At 39.9% G+C, this 20,414-nt stretch overlaps 1 protein-coding gene across 4 annotated transcripts in view; it reads left to right on the top strand.

Annotated features, from left to right (window-relative positions):
- The window catches only part of fgf13a (fibroblast growth factor 13a), an 86,846-nt gene that overhangs the window by 51,717 nt on the left and 14,715 nt on the right, over positions 1-20,414 (top strand). For 3 of the 4 annotated variants that reach the window (XM_047585274.1, XM_047585276.1, XM_047585273.1), the window contains 2 exons: positions 8,884-8,994; positions 13,655-13,758. In XM_047585274.1, coding sequence (XP_047441230.1) covers positions 8,884-8,994; positions 13,655-13,758 — 215 coding nt within the window. Of the gene's footprint in view, positions 1-5,708; positions 6,626-8,883; positions 8,995-13,654; positions 13,759-20,414 lie in introns of those variants that run through there. The other variant, XM_047585275.1, reaches the window with a different exon arrangement.

Here is a 20,414-nt window from a genome sequence, read left to right as displayed (position 1 = left end):
ACAGACACTGTGTGTCTGGGGGGTGCTTGACTTGCTTGAGTCCTCTGTTTCAGTGCCATCTTCATCTTTTATTGTTCTATCAAATGAAACTGTATTACTTTGACTTGAATAACAAAAAGGCTCTGCAGCTATTCTCTCTGCGAAGAGAAAATATGGCAGCTCCGCTTCGACTTTAGTAAGACTGTGATTGTACAAAAGGTAAGAGGTTAGATGACAGGTTAGGCGTCCCATATGCGCCTAATTAATTTTAGCGTTTTAAAGTGAAGCGGAGGTAGAACTGGTAATCGTTTAATGAGGATCAGCCTTGCACATGATTGATCATTGCATCAATAGAGTATTGATGTTTAAAAATATCACATTCACTGAAACTAAAGACTAATCTGGGTATAAATAGCATTAGTCTAAAATAGACAGTTCCAGTATATCCTGATCTATAACTGCTCTCAGTGATGGCGATGGACTGATGTCATTCGGTTGCTTTCATGCACTGAACACAGCTGTATGTTCAAAAGGAGGAGGACGGACCACACAATCATTGCCACGTTCTTCCAGTCATCCATGTGTGTTGCGGCCCCTTCCTCCTCAGCTGGAGCCTCAAGTGACTGACGGTGTCTTCTTCTGCAACACCCAACCCCCATTCTCAGCACACATACGCTCTCTCTCTTTCTCTCTCCATTTCCATGTCCATCTTTCACACACACCCTCTTACGTATGAGCAGTCTCCATGGCAACGCATGGTATCACTATGGCACTGGTGGCTGAGCATGCCGCAAGCTGCTGTTGTAGTGGATTTACTGTACCCGCGCGCACACAAAGAGAGCAGACAGCCAGCTGAATGTTGCCAAAGGGCTGAATGATTTGAGCACCAACCCTTTGAGCTTATAAGAGATCATTCCTTTTCCCCCTGATTATGCCTCGCATTATCCCCTTTACTCTGTAAGGTTAGAAATCCTGCCACTGCACTTTGATGTCAAAGTAAATTAATATTTTTCAAACATCCTGGTATATGTAGCACAATCCTAGCATGCAACTTTACCCTCTGTTAAACGCCACGAGCAAGGTTAACCTCCCCGTTTAGTCTGTGTTCGCCCTTGGAGGCCAATTTTCTCTGTGAATTTTAAAAAATTCATTAAACCCTGGGTGTTATCAAGGCAGCCTCGGGTTATTATTAAAAGATGGCTTTAATTGTTGGGTTGTATTTAATATTACAAAGGTTAACACTGTGCTCAACCTTGCCAGCACACGGGCCATCTACTCCATCTACCCCGTCTTCATGATGGTCTCTAGTGGCCAGAGATGGAAGTGCAGTAAAGTCTGTGTTTGCCATCCAGTGGTCCTTGCACAGTTAGCTGTGTGTACGCATGATAAATGTCTTTCTGATGGACCTGTGGTTTATCAAATGCAAATCTGATCTGCAAATATTTTAGTAATGGTTACTTAACATGCATGTTATAAATTCAAACGTCACTACACAAGCAGAATAGACTGTAGACTACATAGATTGTAGATTATACTGTAGTTGCATTATGATGTACACCACCCAAACTGTACGCTTTCAGTTTTTCTCAATTATTTTCTCACTCTGTGTGTGTGAGCACAGTACGGTGAAGGTGCCCCTGGGAGGCCACAGTAGACTGGCATTCTGGGGCACTACAGTAATTAATGTACCCAAGGCACATTGCAACACAAGCAACCAAAGCATACACACACAGCACATGTTGGCAGTTTCTCAGTTTGTGTGTGTCCTTGTGCTTTACTGGCTTGTCTTATTTGTCTTATTTCCAGTGTCTAAAGGTGTCAGTTACAGAGGTCATTTGCTATTTGAGTCCTTTGTTGAGAAAATTGAGAAACATACTCAAATAAATAAAGCCTAACCCACAGTTAGGTTGATTTCCAGGCAGCATAGTTCATGAGGATTACTAAATGTCAAAGGAGTTAAATAATGCTAAAGCAAAGGTAAGGACTAATAATGGTGACAGAATTGGGATGAAACAATGGTCTATATCTTATTTTATTGTGAGTTCCGTTTGTGCCATCGTATGCCATTTTGTGTTTTGCCTCCTGCTGGGAGGAAAAGCACTAAACGCAGGGGGGGATGTTATCAGGCTTATACACATTTGTAGCTTCTCTTGTATAATCGCATGCGCTTGATTAGTGTCACGGTTGTACAATGCAGCCCGACTGTCTTCTTAACTGTCTCCGATAAACCCAGTCATCCTCCAGAAGGGCCACACTGGCTGCTTGAGTGATGGCCTGGATTTATCAGCAGTTAGGTGACTGATGAAAAACCTGGGATTAGTGTGGAGAGCTATCTTCCTGTGTTCGCTAGTGGCATAATTAAAGGCACTGAATAAAACCAGGCAAGGATACTACATGTTGCAGTGTAAACCAGATTGTGTGAAGGTTCAACCTGCACCGTGTCCCAGCATGCAGTGATAGCACCCTCAAGTGTGCTATTAAACAAAAGGGCCTGATTCTCTGTAGTAATATCAGATATCTTCACTTCCAAAAACATTCACTATATTTGTTATAGGCTTTCACTTACTACTGCTATCTGACTATTTCAGACAGTTTAAACTCATAAATTATAAAGGGCAAGACTAATTTTCAGTTCAATGACAGACTGTGTTATCTACCATCTAACAACCACTAGAATATAGTATATTTAAATAAAACAATCAGAATTGTTTCAGGCGCATACAACATTTTCAAATATGCCCTTGGCAGCAGTCACCACTTCAACTCCTGTCCGGCCAGACCTTTAATTAACGTCATTCTCTTCTGCGCTCTCTCATATTTCCTATCTGTCCTCACTGTCACTATCCTGGAGAGGCAAAAACACAAAAATAATCTTAAAATACCTCATCTCAAAATAGCACCACATAAAACTAGACAGCATCCTGGCTGATGTTATTTTTGTGAAACATCTGCATCATCACCTGCCACATTCACTGGATGTCTCTTGCTGCGCTCACAGTCTGAACTATTTCTGTTGCCCCAAGAAGTGATAAAAGAAAACATAAAATACAGAATACAGGTCACCCCGCGATAAGAGAAGCCCACTTGGAACGATAATGACAGTAAACAGGAAAATTAATGCTTTATACATATACACTATATAAATATGTGTTTCTTCATGCATCAATACTACTGACCCATGAAGAATTTTATATTCAGAGTCCATAAAACCACAAAAACATATTAACCATTCTTCTGCACTGCTGACTGGTCAGGTCACTCAATCTCTCAATAAAATATTTATGTTGACTTCCAGTATCGACTTCTGTAAAGGTTTTAGTGCGTGATTTGACATTGATCTTTGACCTAAATCAAACAGGACTGCGGCTAGATTTTCATTCAGAGACAACTTTCCGGAACACACTTAGTAAAGGATGCGTACTTTATTGATATGCGTTGCGATTTCTGCTAGAGCTCTACACTAGTCGCAGATCTTGTGACAACAAACCAATTTCAAAACTTGTTATTATATCTTTATGTCAAGTTTTGATTCCCTGAGAGTTACTAAAGAGGGTTATGTTTTAGGGAAAGTTTACCTCTTTATAGCCGGTCTCCTTGCTCCATCTAGTGGTCACACCCGCACATTACCTGAGTAAAGGCGCACTCGTTTTATCTCGGGCTGTAGATCTCATCAGTACATCTGCTTTCACTTTGAGGCCTGTGTGTATACAAACAACGTTTAAATTAACGCATATAGTTTGTACTTATATGGAGCAGAGCTATTTAAGCAAACCAAGAGACAACACTTGATGGATTTTTACTGTCAGCGATTTAAGTCATGATGCGGATAAATAACACTGCATTATTTCAGGTCAGTCTTCATATTTGGTAGAAAAAAAAACTCCCTCCACAATTTCAAAGAAAACATAATTGTCTTTGTAAAACAACACTTTATCTAATGCATCTCAGTTGGTTGCGCATCGATATTTTTGAGTCAAAAGTGGACAGGCTTGTATAACCGGTTTAGTCAATGCATTATCGGATCATTTTACATCATTTTTTTTTTTTTTTTGTAATATGAGAGCAAAGTCTTTGCTGCCCTAAGAAGGAAGCCCGATCACATCCTGCCTCTTCCTTCACTTTTCTCCACTCTGACATCGAGCTTCCCCCCACCCCCCTGAGCCCAGAAAAACATTGAACACACGCCTGTGTTTGCCGGATCAACAAGACCTCTAAATGAATGTTTAATGAGCATTTTAGAAGTCATAATGGCATGTCGCTAATGTCCTATAACGATCTTCCTGTTGATGGCCACGCCTCAGTGCTGTCTCTTCCACTACGCCTCTGACAGTTGTCTGACAATGGTTTGAACTTTGCTGAATGTAGCCTCCTCGCCTTCACTTGCCTACAACAAGGACTGCGAGTATCCGAGTCACTGCTTTGGCTTCGCTGTAGAGAAAATATGACTTTTCCTTTGAGGAAATCTGCTTCAGGTAGGCTGCTGTTCCTGGTTTGCATATTATGCTTCAATTGTTTTCATTTTTCCTTCAAAATATTCCTATTTTCTCAGCAAACTGTTTTCAGAGCTCATATTAATGGCAGTTATAATGTTTGATTTTAGTGACAGATGGTTAATTTCCTGGTAGAATGCTGAATGGGCTTGCCGCTGTCCATGGTGCTGAAGCAGACATGGCTTTGGTAATAGTTTGCTTCATTTATCTTCACTGAGTTTTGAGACATTATGAAAATGTCAACTTTTAAAAAAAACTGTGTTTTGAGACTTTTTATTCAGAAGAGGTTTATATTTAAGTTGAAGTGTTCGTTTAGATAATTCTTAACTCTGTTAAGCGTAATTCCATTTCACATTAAACACTTAAAATATGTTTAATCTCATATAGACATATACGTAATCTTGAGGTGTGTTACTCTTGACCACGCTGAATAAAAATAAATAATAATAATATAAAAATGAATAAATAAAAAACAATAATAAAAAAAAAACGTCTGCGACAGTTTTGGTTGAGGACTGTAGGTGGCACCATTGGCCAGTCTGCTAAATTGAGAACAAAGTAAACGCAAGGCAGGGACAAGGCTGGCAGTCAGGCTTGAAAATGTCAGTGTCAGGACATTGGGCAGGAGTCTGTATCTACAAAAACAGCACTGACCACTTTTTTAAAATTAGCAACGTTAGGTGAACGAAATGTTCCAAAGTTTACATTGTATTATGTTTTGTCTTGGAATACGATACCAAACTAATTTCACGGGAATTTCCGATATAGTTATTTGGGTGTACAATTTAATAATATTGTATTGATGTCTGACGATACGTGTTTCACAATACGTAGGCAAATGGAGAACCTAATAGATATGTGTTCAAAATAAGTGTTTAAAAGTTAGTATTTAATTATTAAGGCTTTGGATTCAAGTGATGACGCTTGCACACATTCAGGTGCAAAATACAGGATTTATATTATTTATATTATTTGAAGTCACTGAGTAGTATTAGCAGTTCTTGTCTTTTTTTTTTTCTTTTGGTTACATAAAAGACAGTTAGTCGGTGATAGCCTATCGCTTCGACCCTTTTTCTTGATAAAATGCATTATCCCCTACGACCGCCTGTGCGGAGATGTTCATTTTGCAGCTGTGCACGCTGACTGGGTTTGCGTCTCACTATCAACCCCCCCCCCCCCCACTGCTCATTCTCCTGGTTGTAGGTAGGTGGGATCCTCTCAGCAGCACAGCTGAGTTTGTGTCTACGCAGGTTTCGGATACTGATCCACGATGAGGCGCCTCCTGCTATTACAGTACACTGCTTCGCTTCATCAAACGAGAGACAAACACGTGGAGTCTCCATAGTGACTCGTTCACAACCTGCGCGTTATATTTCTAAAAGGCGCTTTAAATCTTTGGGATTAGGGGAGACAGTTAAAGAGCACCGCAAGCAGCCTCAGCTCCTGCAAACAGGTGTTTCCACCCTGTGGCTGCGCATTGAGCTTCATTCAAGACTAACCGCTGATTACCATGTGCGTGGCTGTGTACTTTAGTGGGATGATGCAAAACGGCTTTGAGAAACTGGGTTTGTGCGTATTTGTTGAGATACAGAGAAAATTATACATTTGGAGGAACATGCAGCGTGCTGTGGAGGAAATATTTTTACAGCTTCGGGCAGAACGTGTGCTATTCGTTTTTTACTAAATTCCTCGTTTTCATCGGAGATACAGCGGACAATTCCTGAATAACGCAGAAATTCCTGGGGGTAAAAAAAGAAGAAAAGATTCATGTGGACATTATCTAACTCGCGTTGCCGCACTACGGGGACTACTCCATTCCACTATTCAGTGCGCTTTGCAATTTTTTTATTTTACGCATCGTTGTAGTTGGCTCACATTGCTACCTTCGCCCTGACGTTTTCTTTCAGAATCGTGATTGTATTCACGCTTCTCTGGAAGTTTTTTCCAGAACGCTGCCAAACTGGCTATGGCGGCAGCGATTGCCAGCTCCCTCATAAGGCAAAAAAGGCAGGCGAGGGAGCGGGAGAAGTCTAATGCCTGCCGCTGCGTTAGCAGCCCCAGTAAAACCAAAGGAAGCTGTGAAAAGCCCAGTCGACTGAACGTTTTCTCACGGGTCAAACTCTTTGGTTCCAAGAAGAGGCGAAGGAGACGACCAGGTCTGTTGTACAATTTAATCAGGCTGTTATCCTCTCCATAAATAACTCTTCAACTAGTGCCGGTTGCATTATATTTAAAAATCACATGAACAAGAATGCACCTACTTACTATTGCTCATTTCTCTGTCAAGGGAGAAGCCCCTTAAGTTTATACAAAAAGAAATCACCTTTGCCATCCCAGGTTGAGCTGAGGGATACATTAAACTGATGCTTAATCCCCCACTGTCTACTTATTCAACCCACGCATGACTGAATATACAAAATGTTTATTAAGTGAATTAATTTAGGCTTCAATTTCACTTAAAAGTCATACACCCTGTTAAAATAAAACGGGATAATCACTTTGTTATAGGTAGTTTACAATTACTGTATTATCATCTGGATAATACCTACTATTAGTATTTCTTATTCTTCCTAGGATAATGTAAATACAGTTTCATAATCAGGCTTATGTAAGACAGACACAAGTTGACTCACGGAGTTTAATAAGCATGTAAAAACTAATATTTAGAAAGTCAATCAGATTTTGTGATTAATTCCAAAATGATACTTCCCACATGGGTTGTTTGCGGCGGTAGTGTGTCCAGTTGAAAAATACATGTTAAGATAAGAAGAAAGAAGTTGTACCTGATGAAAATAACATGAAAAGTATTTGAGCTGTGTACTTCTATGCTTCCAATAAGCATTGTATTTATGTTACTGTTTCCCCAGACATGTGAGCACAGGACCTTTGCCTGCGGTTGTTACTCATATTTTTGTACCAACAAAATTATCTAAAGCAAAAGTGATCAGGGCTGGATATCTGATCACATCTCATCGCCCTTTAGCCCAAAGCTTACTTCTTGTCAACAATGCCAGTGTCTTAATGTTTGTGAACAGATTTATTTAATCGCACCCACTTTTTTAATTTCCAAGAGGTTTTCTAACTCTGCAAGTGATGCACACGGATATTGCGGCATTTATATAACAGTATAACTATCCTACAGTTTCTGCACCCCTCTCACTTCCAATTTCCATTTCTATCCTGTGGAGGAAGCAATGAGTACCAAGGAGAAGGCGCTGTCTGTGTGTCATTTACACATGGAGTCTCACATAACACAAAAAGTTTGCATCTACGGGAAATAAAGTATTGTATGTGTGCACGGTGTTTAGTGTATTATCAAGTCATTTTGTGTGTGTACATGGTATTCTTGTTTTGTGCTCACAGTACATACTGATGTGTGTCCAGCTGTAGTTTTGATGCTTGAAGGCCTTCATGCTACAGTCCCTTTGTCTAAGTGTCATAAACCGACAATGAAATCTGACCTGACAACACAATTATTGCAATGTCCCTATTATGTGGCATGAATGAGCTTTCTATGAAGCAAAGGTAATCTTACTAGTCGGTCTAGTAATGGCAGTACTGAAAGGTAAGCGAGATGAAAGCATGGTAGAAAGGAGTGGTTAACCACAGTAAAGGACACTCCACTAGGGACTGTAACCAGAGGATGGAGAGCACTTATCTCTTATCAGACATCACACTGATACAACAACAGACATGCTCATGAGAACTAACACTTTAGACCATTGACTTTAAAGCTCTATTTTTTTTGTGCAAATCAATATCGCTTTTACCACTTTAGCGGCAATATCACTCTTTTCATAGTTTCCAAATGAAAATGCAGCTACTTCCTCACTGTGTTTTAAAAATGTTCAGTGTATTGTTTTTGTTTTTAACCCCAGTAGATTTATTAATTTAAGTTCCAAATTTCTAAATTTATTTTAATACAATGGAGCACGGAGAGAGAAAGAGGGCTGACAGACTTCTGAATCACCACATGCCCTCTCAGTCATTTTCGAATTTGAACACTCTTTGGTCTTGTCCATCTGTGCTCTTACTTCTCTGCCGTCAAGGCACAATGTATCTTAAACTCCTGCGGATCCTTTACTAATTCCCAGATTCTGGCTCTGAATCTATCTGTCAAACTTTTCCTCACACGAGAAGAAGGCCAAATCTAAATTGATGAATTGTGTTTGCGTGCCTGCCAAGTTTTTAAGCCCATCACAATCATCTGTTGTAAATTGCTCCATTTTGTCTCACCCCTGCTCCACTTAGTCCTCAACCAGAAGGGATTGTTGTGGCTTCTATATTGATGTCAAGCAGTAAATCTAAAGCTTCAAACTATCCCATTAGAAGGTTGCAGATGACATTACCTGGCAGTCTGTGGTTTCATTATTATGTCTTCCTGTCTCTGCCCCCCCTCCCTCTCCTTCCACAGAGCCCCAGCTAAAGGGGATTGTCACAAAGCTGTACAGTCGACAAGGTTTCCACCTGCAGCTGCAGGCAGATGGAACCATTGATGGAACAAAGGAGGAGGACAGTAGTTACAGTAAGTTTCTTATTTCTGTCTCGCTCATACTTTTCATCGTGCCTCCATTGGCATGTTGTGCTGTTGCCCTGGGGATTCATTTTATCTTTGTTATTCCAATCCCATGTTACACTAAACACAGCTGTTTGCCATATAACAGAATGTGCAGAATATTAAGTCAACTTCAACATCAAATTCGTGCCTTTTGAATTCGTTCAAGAGAGACAGTGAAGCTTTTCTATCTTTCTATTCTTAGGTTTGATCGTAAATCTTGAAATATTCAAAAGCATGCTGGTTTTATTTCTGTTCCAGTGGTTATATGGTTCATAGTAGAAGGGCTCTAAATCTGTCCATGATGGTGCATTTAAGTGATGCAGTAAATGTTTGCTTTTATTGCAAAGTCCTTCTATACCAACCTGAATACAGATCACAGCTAATCACACACCCTCCCCCCTCCTCCTCCCCACAGCCCGACTCCGTGGTGAGAGCCAGTTCCCTTTTATACTATGTATTGATGCACCCTTATCATTGGCACAACACCCACCAGCTCTTTGTTTTCAAATAGATTAAACAACAACACGGCAGATATAGAGACGCCTTATAATTAGCCAGCGCAACGAACACATTTGTTTAAAGACTGGTCAAACATCGGTTAGTGAAATTCACTTTATCCAAGTTAATACATTCAAGGACGAAGATCTGCAAGGTACACTGAAACAGATTTGTTGTAATACTTTCCCTGTAATCCCGCCACTAAGCCATTGTAAACACTTCTGGAGCCTCTAAATAAGTATCTGTATTCATTTAGGTGGTGTGTCTTGTATATAAGTAGCAGTTCTGTGTAAGTGGGATATTGCCCAAGCAGAGCACCTTGTAATTACATGAAGAATTTGTTTCTTAAATAACACAATGAAAAAGTTAAATACTACACAGAGTTGGCAAGGGCAGGAGTAAAAAAACAAAGATGATTAAATTACCTCTGTACTTCACAAACCGTCCACCCCACCCCGTCGTGTCTGCACAAGCTCACTTTTCTTACATCACCTTACATAACAGCTGACCGGCGCTGGCCTCAAAACTGGTTTTTGAGAAGAATATTAAAGAGTGCTGCTGAATAGGAAAAGGAGAAAGAGTGGAGCTCTTTGCACTGCTCCAAAAATAGAGTTGTTAGGCGCTGGGTGCGCTTGTCTCCATGGTGACGGAGAGCTCAGTCCTCTTGGAGCTACTGGTGTCTTGTGATGGTGGGAGAGGACCTTCTCAAATGCGTACACACGCACACGATGCAAGGATTTGAACGTTGCTGTAGCAGGTTTAGAAGGCCGTGTTAATAAATACACGTGATATTTCTGACATGTTCATTGGGCAGGAAAAACTATGTCGGAAGCAACAAATCCAAGTTCCATGAATCCAAGAATCAGCTATTTTTCTGTGTTGCATCACAGCTGAACAAACCCACTGAGTATCAAGAAAAAAAAGTACATATCTACTGTACAAGGCAACTCTGTATCATTGTCTTTGAAATACAGCAGATATTTTCACTGTTCAAAATGAACTCCATTATCAGTCTATGTTTCAACAGTCTAAAAGTTTCCCCCAAGATTAGAGATACAGTAATGTTTAGTTCAAAAACATGTATGTGCAATACAATTAAATCCTTTTTAATGTCTCTGCCGCTGAATACAGGAATTACTTACATTATTTATCTAATTCTGCCTTACATATTTCTTTAAGTAAAACAGTTTCCTCAAAAACTGCTGCAGTTTGGTATTCATCAAACTACAGTGCCTTGTAGTGTTGTCACAACAGCTTACTTTTAATGCTTTGTCATCCTGTCACATTCAGGCTGCTCTAATTGTGCTCATACTGCACCCGGAATGAGTAACAGATATGGCTTAACGGTTCAAACGTGACCTGCTATTGTTGGGAAGCTTAAGATTTATTGTCACATTGAATAAGGTTTGCTGTTTGTAGGTGGAGCTGAGACAAAAAAAAAAAAAACGTCCCTCAGGCCTCCTCGCTCTTACGTGTTCCTCTAGACCACGAAAGGTCTGTGAGTGGGTGGCAGCTCTGTCATCCTCTTCAGTGTGCTCAGGTGTTTCTAGGAGGCCAGGAAGTAATTGAGTTTCCTTTCTTGAAAATCGCTATCAGCACACCGGCTGGTAATCCCTCTGAAATGAAGTGGAGTGCAGATGTGTACGTGCGCCTCTTGGTGGGAGTATCAAGAGAATGAACTCGGTTGAGTGACGCAGTGTTATAGGGACGCAATCATAAAGACAACAGCTGCTCGTGTAGCAAGATCTTTCACAGAGAGGGACACATCAGATCCTCAAATCTAAATGATGCTGCATGCATCAGAAAAAGCTTGCGGTTACAGATTGAAATTTGTGTAATTTCAGATGGATTAAACCTGATAATCCAGTTATTTTGCAAGAGAAGTGGAGAGAGAGAGAGAGATCTTATGAAACCACCTCTTCTAGCCACAGCAAGATGGATCAAGTTATACAGTGGAGAAAGTTTGCTGAGAAATCTGTAACCTGTGTTTCTGGTGGGAAATTGTTGAGCCTACGCACTGCGGTATTCAAAACTGTTTTAAAGAGTAGAAATTGTTTGTCTGTTGTAGTCTTTAGTTGTAATGATTCTTCCTCTTAGTTTTTCATGTCTGTCGCTTGACACATCATTTCTTAAGAAAATGTTCTGAGGACACTCAGGCCATTGTGTATCTTAGTGTCTCCCGGTGCAGCAGGTATGACCTAAATTCTTATAGCATCCCGGCTTTGGTTGACAGGGTCAATAAAAATAAATTTGGCAAGCCTACGTATAACCCATTTGTCATCTTAATAAATGCACAAGATTACTGTACAGCACACCTTCAAACGCTGCAGATACGGAGGCTTTAAATAGTAGGTCCTGTTGGCTTGAGGCGCGTTTTGCTGGCAGCATCGGGCGGCACAAAGCAGACATCACCGCTCTCCCGGAAAAGATGCGCCAGTCTGTCATTCTCAAGGCTTCGAGATACAGTGGTGTGACTTTCCCCTGGGAGTCATCTTTTGAAAGCTGCAATATTGTACAAGTGTCACTATGTGTTTGAGAGGTGCAATTTTAGTGTGAGCTGAAGCTACTCAACCGTGCGACTCAATCATTACTGTACCTGAGAGTATCACGGAGAATTCTTGTGGCGCGTGGAGACAACGGGAAAAAAAAAAATCAGTCCTGGTAAGCAGAAGGCAGTTTTAGCAGAAATGAGCAGGAAGTGAGATTATGTAATAAATAAATAAACAAAAATACAGAGAGGGTATTATACTACAGAGTAAATTAAAGCGCTATATGATTAGAACTGCTTTGAAACACAGCTTGCGACGAGCTGAGTCACCATCTAATGCATGCATCTGCAATGCATCTCACTAAATGCACTCATGGGATTTTTAATCTCTTTTTGTTGGTATTGTCGAAAGCTGTATATTATATATATCATTTGTCATGTGGGACATGAGAACAGACATGAGCATGTATCACTACAGACTTTTCACCTGGCATTTGAACACACTTAGAAAATAAAGGCAAACTGAAAGGAAAAGGATGAACGGAGAGTAAGAAAAGACAGACTGCAGGAAAGCGAGGGGTTCTGGGACTCTAACCAAGCCTGCACTGAACCAAGCGGTACTTATGAAGTCAATATATTATGCATTCCTGTGGCAGCTGTTTACAATAAAAGCTCTGAGAAAAGGAGGTCTTGTGTGCACATGCAATGAAGGCAAATGAAGCAGCCTATCAAGAAGCCTCTATAGTGCACTTCACGCAGAGGTGTCAGACGGGGATTCACAAACCGGTTGACAAGAGGACTGATAGTAAGGACACACTCTGACTCACAGATCAACTGACGCTGTGTCTCTTCTGACATGCATCCAGAGCTGGAAGTCTCCATACCTGCTCCCACATTACAGTCACAGCATTAACGAGGGAAACGTACGATGAACGTTAAGGTTCTCCCGCGCGCCTTATTTATTGTGTTCGCTACTACCAAAAGGGTCAAACAAAAGCGCACAATGTTTGTGACGATGTTCAGGAACCGACGCATGCGCACAGGCTCTCAGGTGGACGTTCACGTGCGCTTCTCTTATTCAGCCTGTGGGTTCAGTTCCAGCATCTTATGAAATACTATTACGTGCGTACAAAAATACGATACAGGATGACACTAATTAGGTAGAGATGTACCTTGCTGAACAGCTTCAGGCTTTCTCAGCCTCTCAACTTGCATTCAGCCTGCCGGACACAGACAAGTTCACGTTTGTGTGTGTGTGTTTAAGCATAAGGTCCACGTACGGAGTGGAGTAAGTGCTTTGTTTCCATGTTTACATAGAGTAGGTGCAGCCAAACGCCATTGGTAGCATCACAGCTTAGACAGATTAATTTCAATGCAGCCTGTCTTTTCTGTCCATGTGTATAATTACATATCATCATGACCTCTTTTGTCATTTATTCTCTCATTTTTTTAAATTATTATTTTTTTTTTAATTACCCATGTAAAATATTGGTTTGAATCACGATTAAACCAACAGAGTTTACTAAACGGTAGTTTGTGGTAGTTACTAGGTATGAATTCTGATTTACATTGATTCCTTAAGTAGAGGAGAATGTTTGTTTATTCCTTGTTTCTGCTGTCCCTCGTCCTCTCTCTTTCCAGCCATGTTCAACCTTATTCCAGTGGGGCTGCGAGTGGTGGCCATCCAAGGGGTTCAGACCAAACTCTACCTGGCGATGAACAGTGAGGGATACTTATACACATCAGTAAGTCCCTTATCCCATGTTTGTGTGTGTGTTTTTCTCTGTGTACGTGTGCTGACGGGGTCTTGGTTTCTTTATCCAGCTGTGTGCACTCTGGCAGATTTGAATTGCATGACATGAGAAAGTAGACAAAATACCAGTAATACATGAGAGAGGGAGAAGACAGGTATTTTGAAGAACTTGTTAGCGTTTTTCTTTTTTCTGCTGTTTGTGTAAACAGAAAACACACTCTCATCCTGATCGTTCAGACACATCATCCTAAACCTGACGAAACAACAACATCGTTTCCTGATATAATTCAATGTCAACAGAACATTTAAGGATTGTGTAAGCGGGTTAAGGAGTGATGTATCCAATCATGGCAGCTGGCTCTTCATCTTTTGATTAAATGTGCAAGGTTATGAATTATTCACTTGCAGGCTGAACAATGTCCCAATGTTCTTCTACTTCCCAAATGCCACCATCGCCTTGTGTGGCAGGCGTCATTGAGGAGACTGACAGGCTGGCTGAATGTGCACCCGGAGTGATGCAGACAGACACATTCACTGTTGATAGACAGTCTTTTTAGTCAAATTACCAAAGATCTTTCTGTGCGGTAAAGGTCTCCTGATTGATAGCAACAAGCGATGAAATGGAAAACAAAACCTAACGATCTTTTGACTTTTACTTCCGCAGCTGCTGTGGGCAAATTATCTATTACGTACTCAGGCAGTAATGTGATGAAGTAGGAGGGTAAACAAGCCTTCCGGCTTGCATTTGTCAGAGCCGATGTTCCTCTGTTGTACACAAACAAGTCTCATTAAACCGGTTTAAGTGGAGTCAGAGCAACGACTGAAAACATCTGACCTGTAAAAAAAGTTTTGGCATTTTGACAGTTGAACGGAAAAAAGAAGTGCCGCTGAAAAAAGTTGAACTGAAAAAGTCATTCTTCATTCTTTTTGTCATTCCTGACCTGACGTGTGCCTGAAGCCTTTGGCTGCCTGACTGAGATGAACTCAGGACTGAAAAACACACTTACTTGAGGTTTGGGAGGTAGGTGTTAGGTCTTAGACTCGATGAAGGGCATCTCAGTGTTAGGGATGGGCTTCGAGAACCAGTTCCTTTAAAGAACCAGTTCCAGCTGGTTCAATTCATTGACGTCATGCTTATCCGGTGACCAGTTTCCCATTTGTTCACTTACACGAGCTCTTATCTCGTTTAGAAACCCAATAAAATTACACAAAACCACAAGCACCTACTTTTTCTAAGCCAAAAATTCATAGGAGGAATTGATAAAGAATCGAATTGATAAGGCATCGGTATCAATTAAATCTTATCAATTTCCTTCCCTACTCACTATTAAAGTGGCAGAGAACAGGCAGCAACAGCAGCAGGGGGAAAAACAAAACAGTGAAACGGTCTCTAGCAACTGCACAGAAAGACGTTGATCCCGATTTCCTAAAATGTTATGTAAGCTTTTAATTAGCATATATGCATCAATACATCCAGAGGCAGGAGGTCAGGAAGATTGACTTACTCTCTGAATTAAGCAAATTCTATGTAGATTACATGGAAATAAAATAATATGGATGAAAATATGTCAAACACGGAAACATTTTCTGACTTGTGCTGCTGTAACATTTGAATTTCCCCAATGGGGATCAATAAAGTACTATCTTATTTTATCTTAGAATGATGAAGTGGAAAATAACTCAAGTGACAAGAAGTTGTCAGTGTTATTGAGACTGGTTATACTGTGGCTTTGGTGGTCAGTAGGAATAAAGTGTAAAAATTTAAAAGCCAGTGTTCACCTTCTCAGTTTATGTTTTGTTTTATTTGACAAATTTTATTTTCACTTCTAACGTCATTGTTCTGGCTCCACTAGTTTCATGTTTTCATCCAATATTAGTTGAAGAAGACACGGTTAACATAAGCTGAGTTTTTTCCAGTTTTTTTTACAGTTAGGGTTAATAAAAGATGTCAATTTCTTAGAAACAAGATGGACACTGTATGAACATTACATTTCAGTAAAAACACACTGGCAGCACATAGCAATATAAAGAACATAATACAGCCCTGACAACCTAACTAATCATTAGACCTGCGTTGATTTACCTACAGTAAAACATGCCCGTCTAAATTCTAGTTAACAGCTATGTTTAAAAAAAAAGTTTAATATTTTTTTTATGGCCGTAACAATGACACTGTCATGGTCATTGTAGCCGTTATGTAGCCAAATGCTTTACGTTCTGCCTGTAATTACATTCTAATGACTTCTAACAGTTGTTTGACAACATACCAGCCAGCTAAGCGTGCCTGAGGGGAATATACAGGAATAATTGAAATAAAACATACTGCTTCAAGCCCTTCCCACACGCACTCACGGACATTTATGGGGTTATTTAACATGGCTCCACACCAGTCCACAGCTCCCAGTGTGCGATTTTAATGATATGGGTTTGATGTCTGTCAGTAATTAAGCATACGAAGCAGGTTGGAGGATGAATTTAATATATCTGGATCCTTCTGGTAGAGGAGAGGGGTGGTAGAAGGAAGCAACAGCAGAAGTACGGTCCTATTTATAAAATGTTGTTTACTGCCAAAGGTTTAGGGAAAGAAGTGGTACTTTCCATGTACTGTAACTTTTCACACTGCATAACAAAGAGACAAAGAGGTGTATCTGGGTAAAGTCCTCCCTGTCCAGTTTTTCAGCTGATATTTTTAACAATGCATGCTGATGCACATGCTATGCTTCCCCTTTAACGGGTGATCAAATTATTATGTACATATAAAGGTGGGTCCTGCCTACACAAAGTAGGACCACGATTCCAAAAGAGCTAAAGTAAATTCTAAAACTACAAAACTCTTTTGAAAAAGCACAGAATTTAGAATTTAATGTAAATTTAATCTCTTTAATTTAATCTCTGTGCTTTTGGTAATGTAAACATGTATTGTGTATCACATAGAGAAGAGAAAAGGCTGATGTAAAAAAAAAAAAAAGCCACAGAAGAGAATAACACACCATCTATGCTATGTTTTAAATACTAGCTCTCGAGTACGTGCAGCACATATTGTAGGTACTTTAAATTGGAATAATGCGGTTTGGGGGATGGGCTGCACAGCCTTCTATTTCAGCTAAATTAGAAAGGGAATTGAACCGAATGTGAATCTCGGCGCCTATTAGCTCCTGTCTTACTTGGATTGTTGTAATGGTAAAGTGCTGCCTTCAAGTAACACATTGAACTAGCCAGTGTCACGTCAGAGCAGGGGGGGAGAATCCCTCTCAGCAGTGGGGAGACAGACTGCGTCACCTAGGTACATGACAAGTGCTGCTGCTGAGCTCTAGATGTATCACACTATTCTGCATGAGCGTAACAGCATCCATAAACAGAAACAGAAATGAATGGTGAGTGAATATTTGTAAGAATTAGGATTGATTTGATTTACACATATCATATAATTGTATCACTGGTTAAGTCCAACAAAATTTTACACCTTTCCTTAAGTAAAATTAATCTGAGATACCTCAAATATGCAGTGCACATACAGCTTGCGCATTTGTTTTTTTTACGTAACATTGTGTTGTGCACGTTTAAGAGCAGAAAACGTACACCCAGGAAAAGATAGAATGAGAAATGAGTAGTGAGAAAAAAAGAAGAGCACATGTGTGGGGGAGGCAGAATGCACCGGTGAAAATATATTCATCCATCGGCGTCAACGTGTGGGAGAGAAAGAAGCAATTAATATGCATTTTACTTTACTATTTTTTATTTCACCGTTTGCTTCTCTGCTTTTACAAAAGTACCGGCACATGCTTGGCATCAGAGGCGCACTCTATTCTTAAAAAAAAAAAAAATGCTTGTGATATATTTTAAACTAGTCCGCAAAATCATGCACCTCAACAGCCTTTAATATAGTGTATATATGAAATATAATTTGAGCCTTTTGAAGCAATGTTTTCAAATCTGCAAGTATGTTTTCAGATCCTGCGTTAAGTGGTCGGCACATATCTCACGAGGTGCCTTTGAAGTGGTGTTATTAATTTCCTGGTGGGTCATATTTGAATTAGTGTGAGTCACAGAGGCTCCAGTCGAGTCTCGTCTAGACTGCTGCCTGTGTTATATGTGTGTAAACTGGAGAGTTCAGGGCTCTTGGGTGGAGGTATTTATCAGGCTACAATTGAGATTTCCCCATCTCTGACGACTGAGGCCGTGTAAATACCTGCAAGCAGTGGATGTGTATTCTGGGAAAGAGTTTCTGCATTAGACATAAAACTCCTCACATTCTCAGCCTTTTGTATTTTATTTTTTTTGGTTGTTGTTGTTCAGGCATCTAGTTCCAACTAAATGTTTGGAGTTAATAGAAAGGTAATCAGAATAATGCACACAAGAAGACAAAAGAAATAAAGAGATGATGAAGGAAAAGTTACTGAAGGGGAATGTTGCATGTATCCACTTTATCTCAAGTCAATTAAATACTTACTTGCATTTTTTTTTGTCCAACTTCATAATGAGGCTTCATTAAAACCACTAAAACCTTGTACAAAGAATGCAGAGGTTGCATAAAAGAACATTTTTTATTCTGATTGTGGGATAAAATCAATTTACAGATTGAAAGGTACCATAGAAGCCTATATATTGCTATACTCATGCATTACATATTGGTGTGTTAGTGCTCTCCTGTTACATATGTAGTTGGCTCACACCCTTTCCTTTTTTCATCTATTTAGCAAGCACAATGGCTTTGGTAAATAACCGCTGCTGTAAGGTTTCACTCCACTGAGCTGTGTCATTAACTACTTTGTGTTGTGTGTGTGTGTGTGTTTCTAGATTGAATGTGTACCCTTGCGTAGGTGTGCCTATTTGTGTTTGGTATTTGCGAGGGTATTTTCCGCTAGATTAAAACTTTCCAATTTATTCCCAAACAATGGAACACACTATGAGTGCACTTCATATTTAGCTGAAGAAAAGTGTCCACCCCTCAAAAAAAAGGACTAAAAAAAGCTGGACAAAGATTATGAAGATCTGTCTTCACTGTCCGATCCTGGTATTAGTCTAGAAGACATCTCGGCCCTGATTAAATTGGCACAATTGGTGTCATTTTAGTTTTGATATGGTGCTTGACTACACATGGGGTTGACTTGTGAAATATCCGGCCAACGGCTTTACTGTGAAGAACAGATTCATTATGCTCCCTTACTGATGACTGGATTGGGAAAACATAACTAGACTGTAATTACTCCTATACAGCAAACGGAATATACTTTGAGAGTGTATCATAATTGATGGTGTTTTCTTGACATGACTGCTTTACTAATGGAATAATCCTTTTACAGTCGCCCCTTACAAGTACCAAATTGTTTAACTGTGTGTGAGCGCAAAGGGTTTCCCAGATGTCCATGTGTTTTCCATTCAGGGTCAAGGAAACACGCTTCCCCGCAGTATGCTCAACGTTTCATCAGCCTTCAAATGTCTCCTTCCTGTAGGCAGTTATTAGGCCGTAAAGAGCCGAGCATACGCTGCTGTAACTCCAGCAGGGATTCCCCCTTGCTGTAAAACACAAGACGGTTCTTTGCCTCTGCTCGCCCTTTGCCCATGGGAGAATACACAAGTGTGAATGAATTTGTATATAAGGAATAGCTGCATGCGACAACAGATATTATTGGGAGGCAAGGCACATGTTTCTGTGACTACAGAAAGACATGAGAAAGACTTAGGAATTTCTTGTTAAGCCTATTAGAGTTGCAATTCATGAATCCTGATCTTAATTTCAGACCTACTTGTTTTAAATAATTTAAAAACTTTAGTATACTTAGCATATATCTTCCTTTTGATAAAATCTATATAATGTAATACACTTTATCCATTTGTATAACAGAGTTTCAAGAATTACAAGCCTAGAAAACACACATATAAGCAAGGCATCCTGTGGATCTACTAAAGCTTAAAATTCAACAGTAAATAAAAGGCAAGACAGTGTGGAAATAGTCGTCACTGTTGGCACTCTAATGGGCAAAAACAATTAAGCAAAACTAAAATAAGGTAAAAATGTGAATCTGTCGTCCTGCTCCCTCATACTCCTTTCCAGTCCAGTGGCACTGTGTAAAGACAGAGAGGCCTACACAGATAAATGAAAATACAAAGAGGTATGAACAAGGATGAATTGTTTCCTATACCATTTATATAAAAGAATGGGTAACAGGCTTATTTATATAAGTATTACAATTATGAAGTTCATTTAAATTAGTTAATTTAAATCTCACACTGACTTAGTCTAGTTATATGAATGGGACACAGTACCCGAAAGCATAATATGCACTAACAATTACCTGCGACATGAACAATAATATTTTATAAAACTGCTTAAGCAAGGTTGCCAGCTGTGCAACATTTGGATAAGGACTTGTAGTACTTGCATATTTCGAGGAAAAGCGCCTGTGGTGTAATGGGATCATTAAAAGTCCATTTAGCCAAACCACCATAAAGATTTGAGGGATGGGAAATGACAAGACAGATATTTTTCCAATGCATTGAAAGGCCTGCTTTGTATTTCTGAAATGATTTCCCCTCGCCTCATCTGGCACTGGAGTCGTGATTAAAGTAATTTTTTTAATAGGAGATTGGTTTCAGTGAACAATAGATAGGCCGTTCTGGAGCCCCCTCAAGAGAATCTGAATGTTT

Source organism: Mugil cephalus, chromosome 5, assembly GCF_022458985.1.
Source record: "Mugil cephalus isolate CIBA_MC_2020 chromosome 5, CIBA_Mcephalus_1.1, whole genome shotgun sequence".
Classification (NCBI taxonomy): Eukaryota; Metazoa; Chordata; class Actinopteri; order Mugiliformes; family Mugilidae; genus Mugil; species Mugil cephalus.
This window is presented reverse-complemented; position numbering and strand designations above follow the sequence as displayed.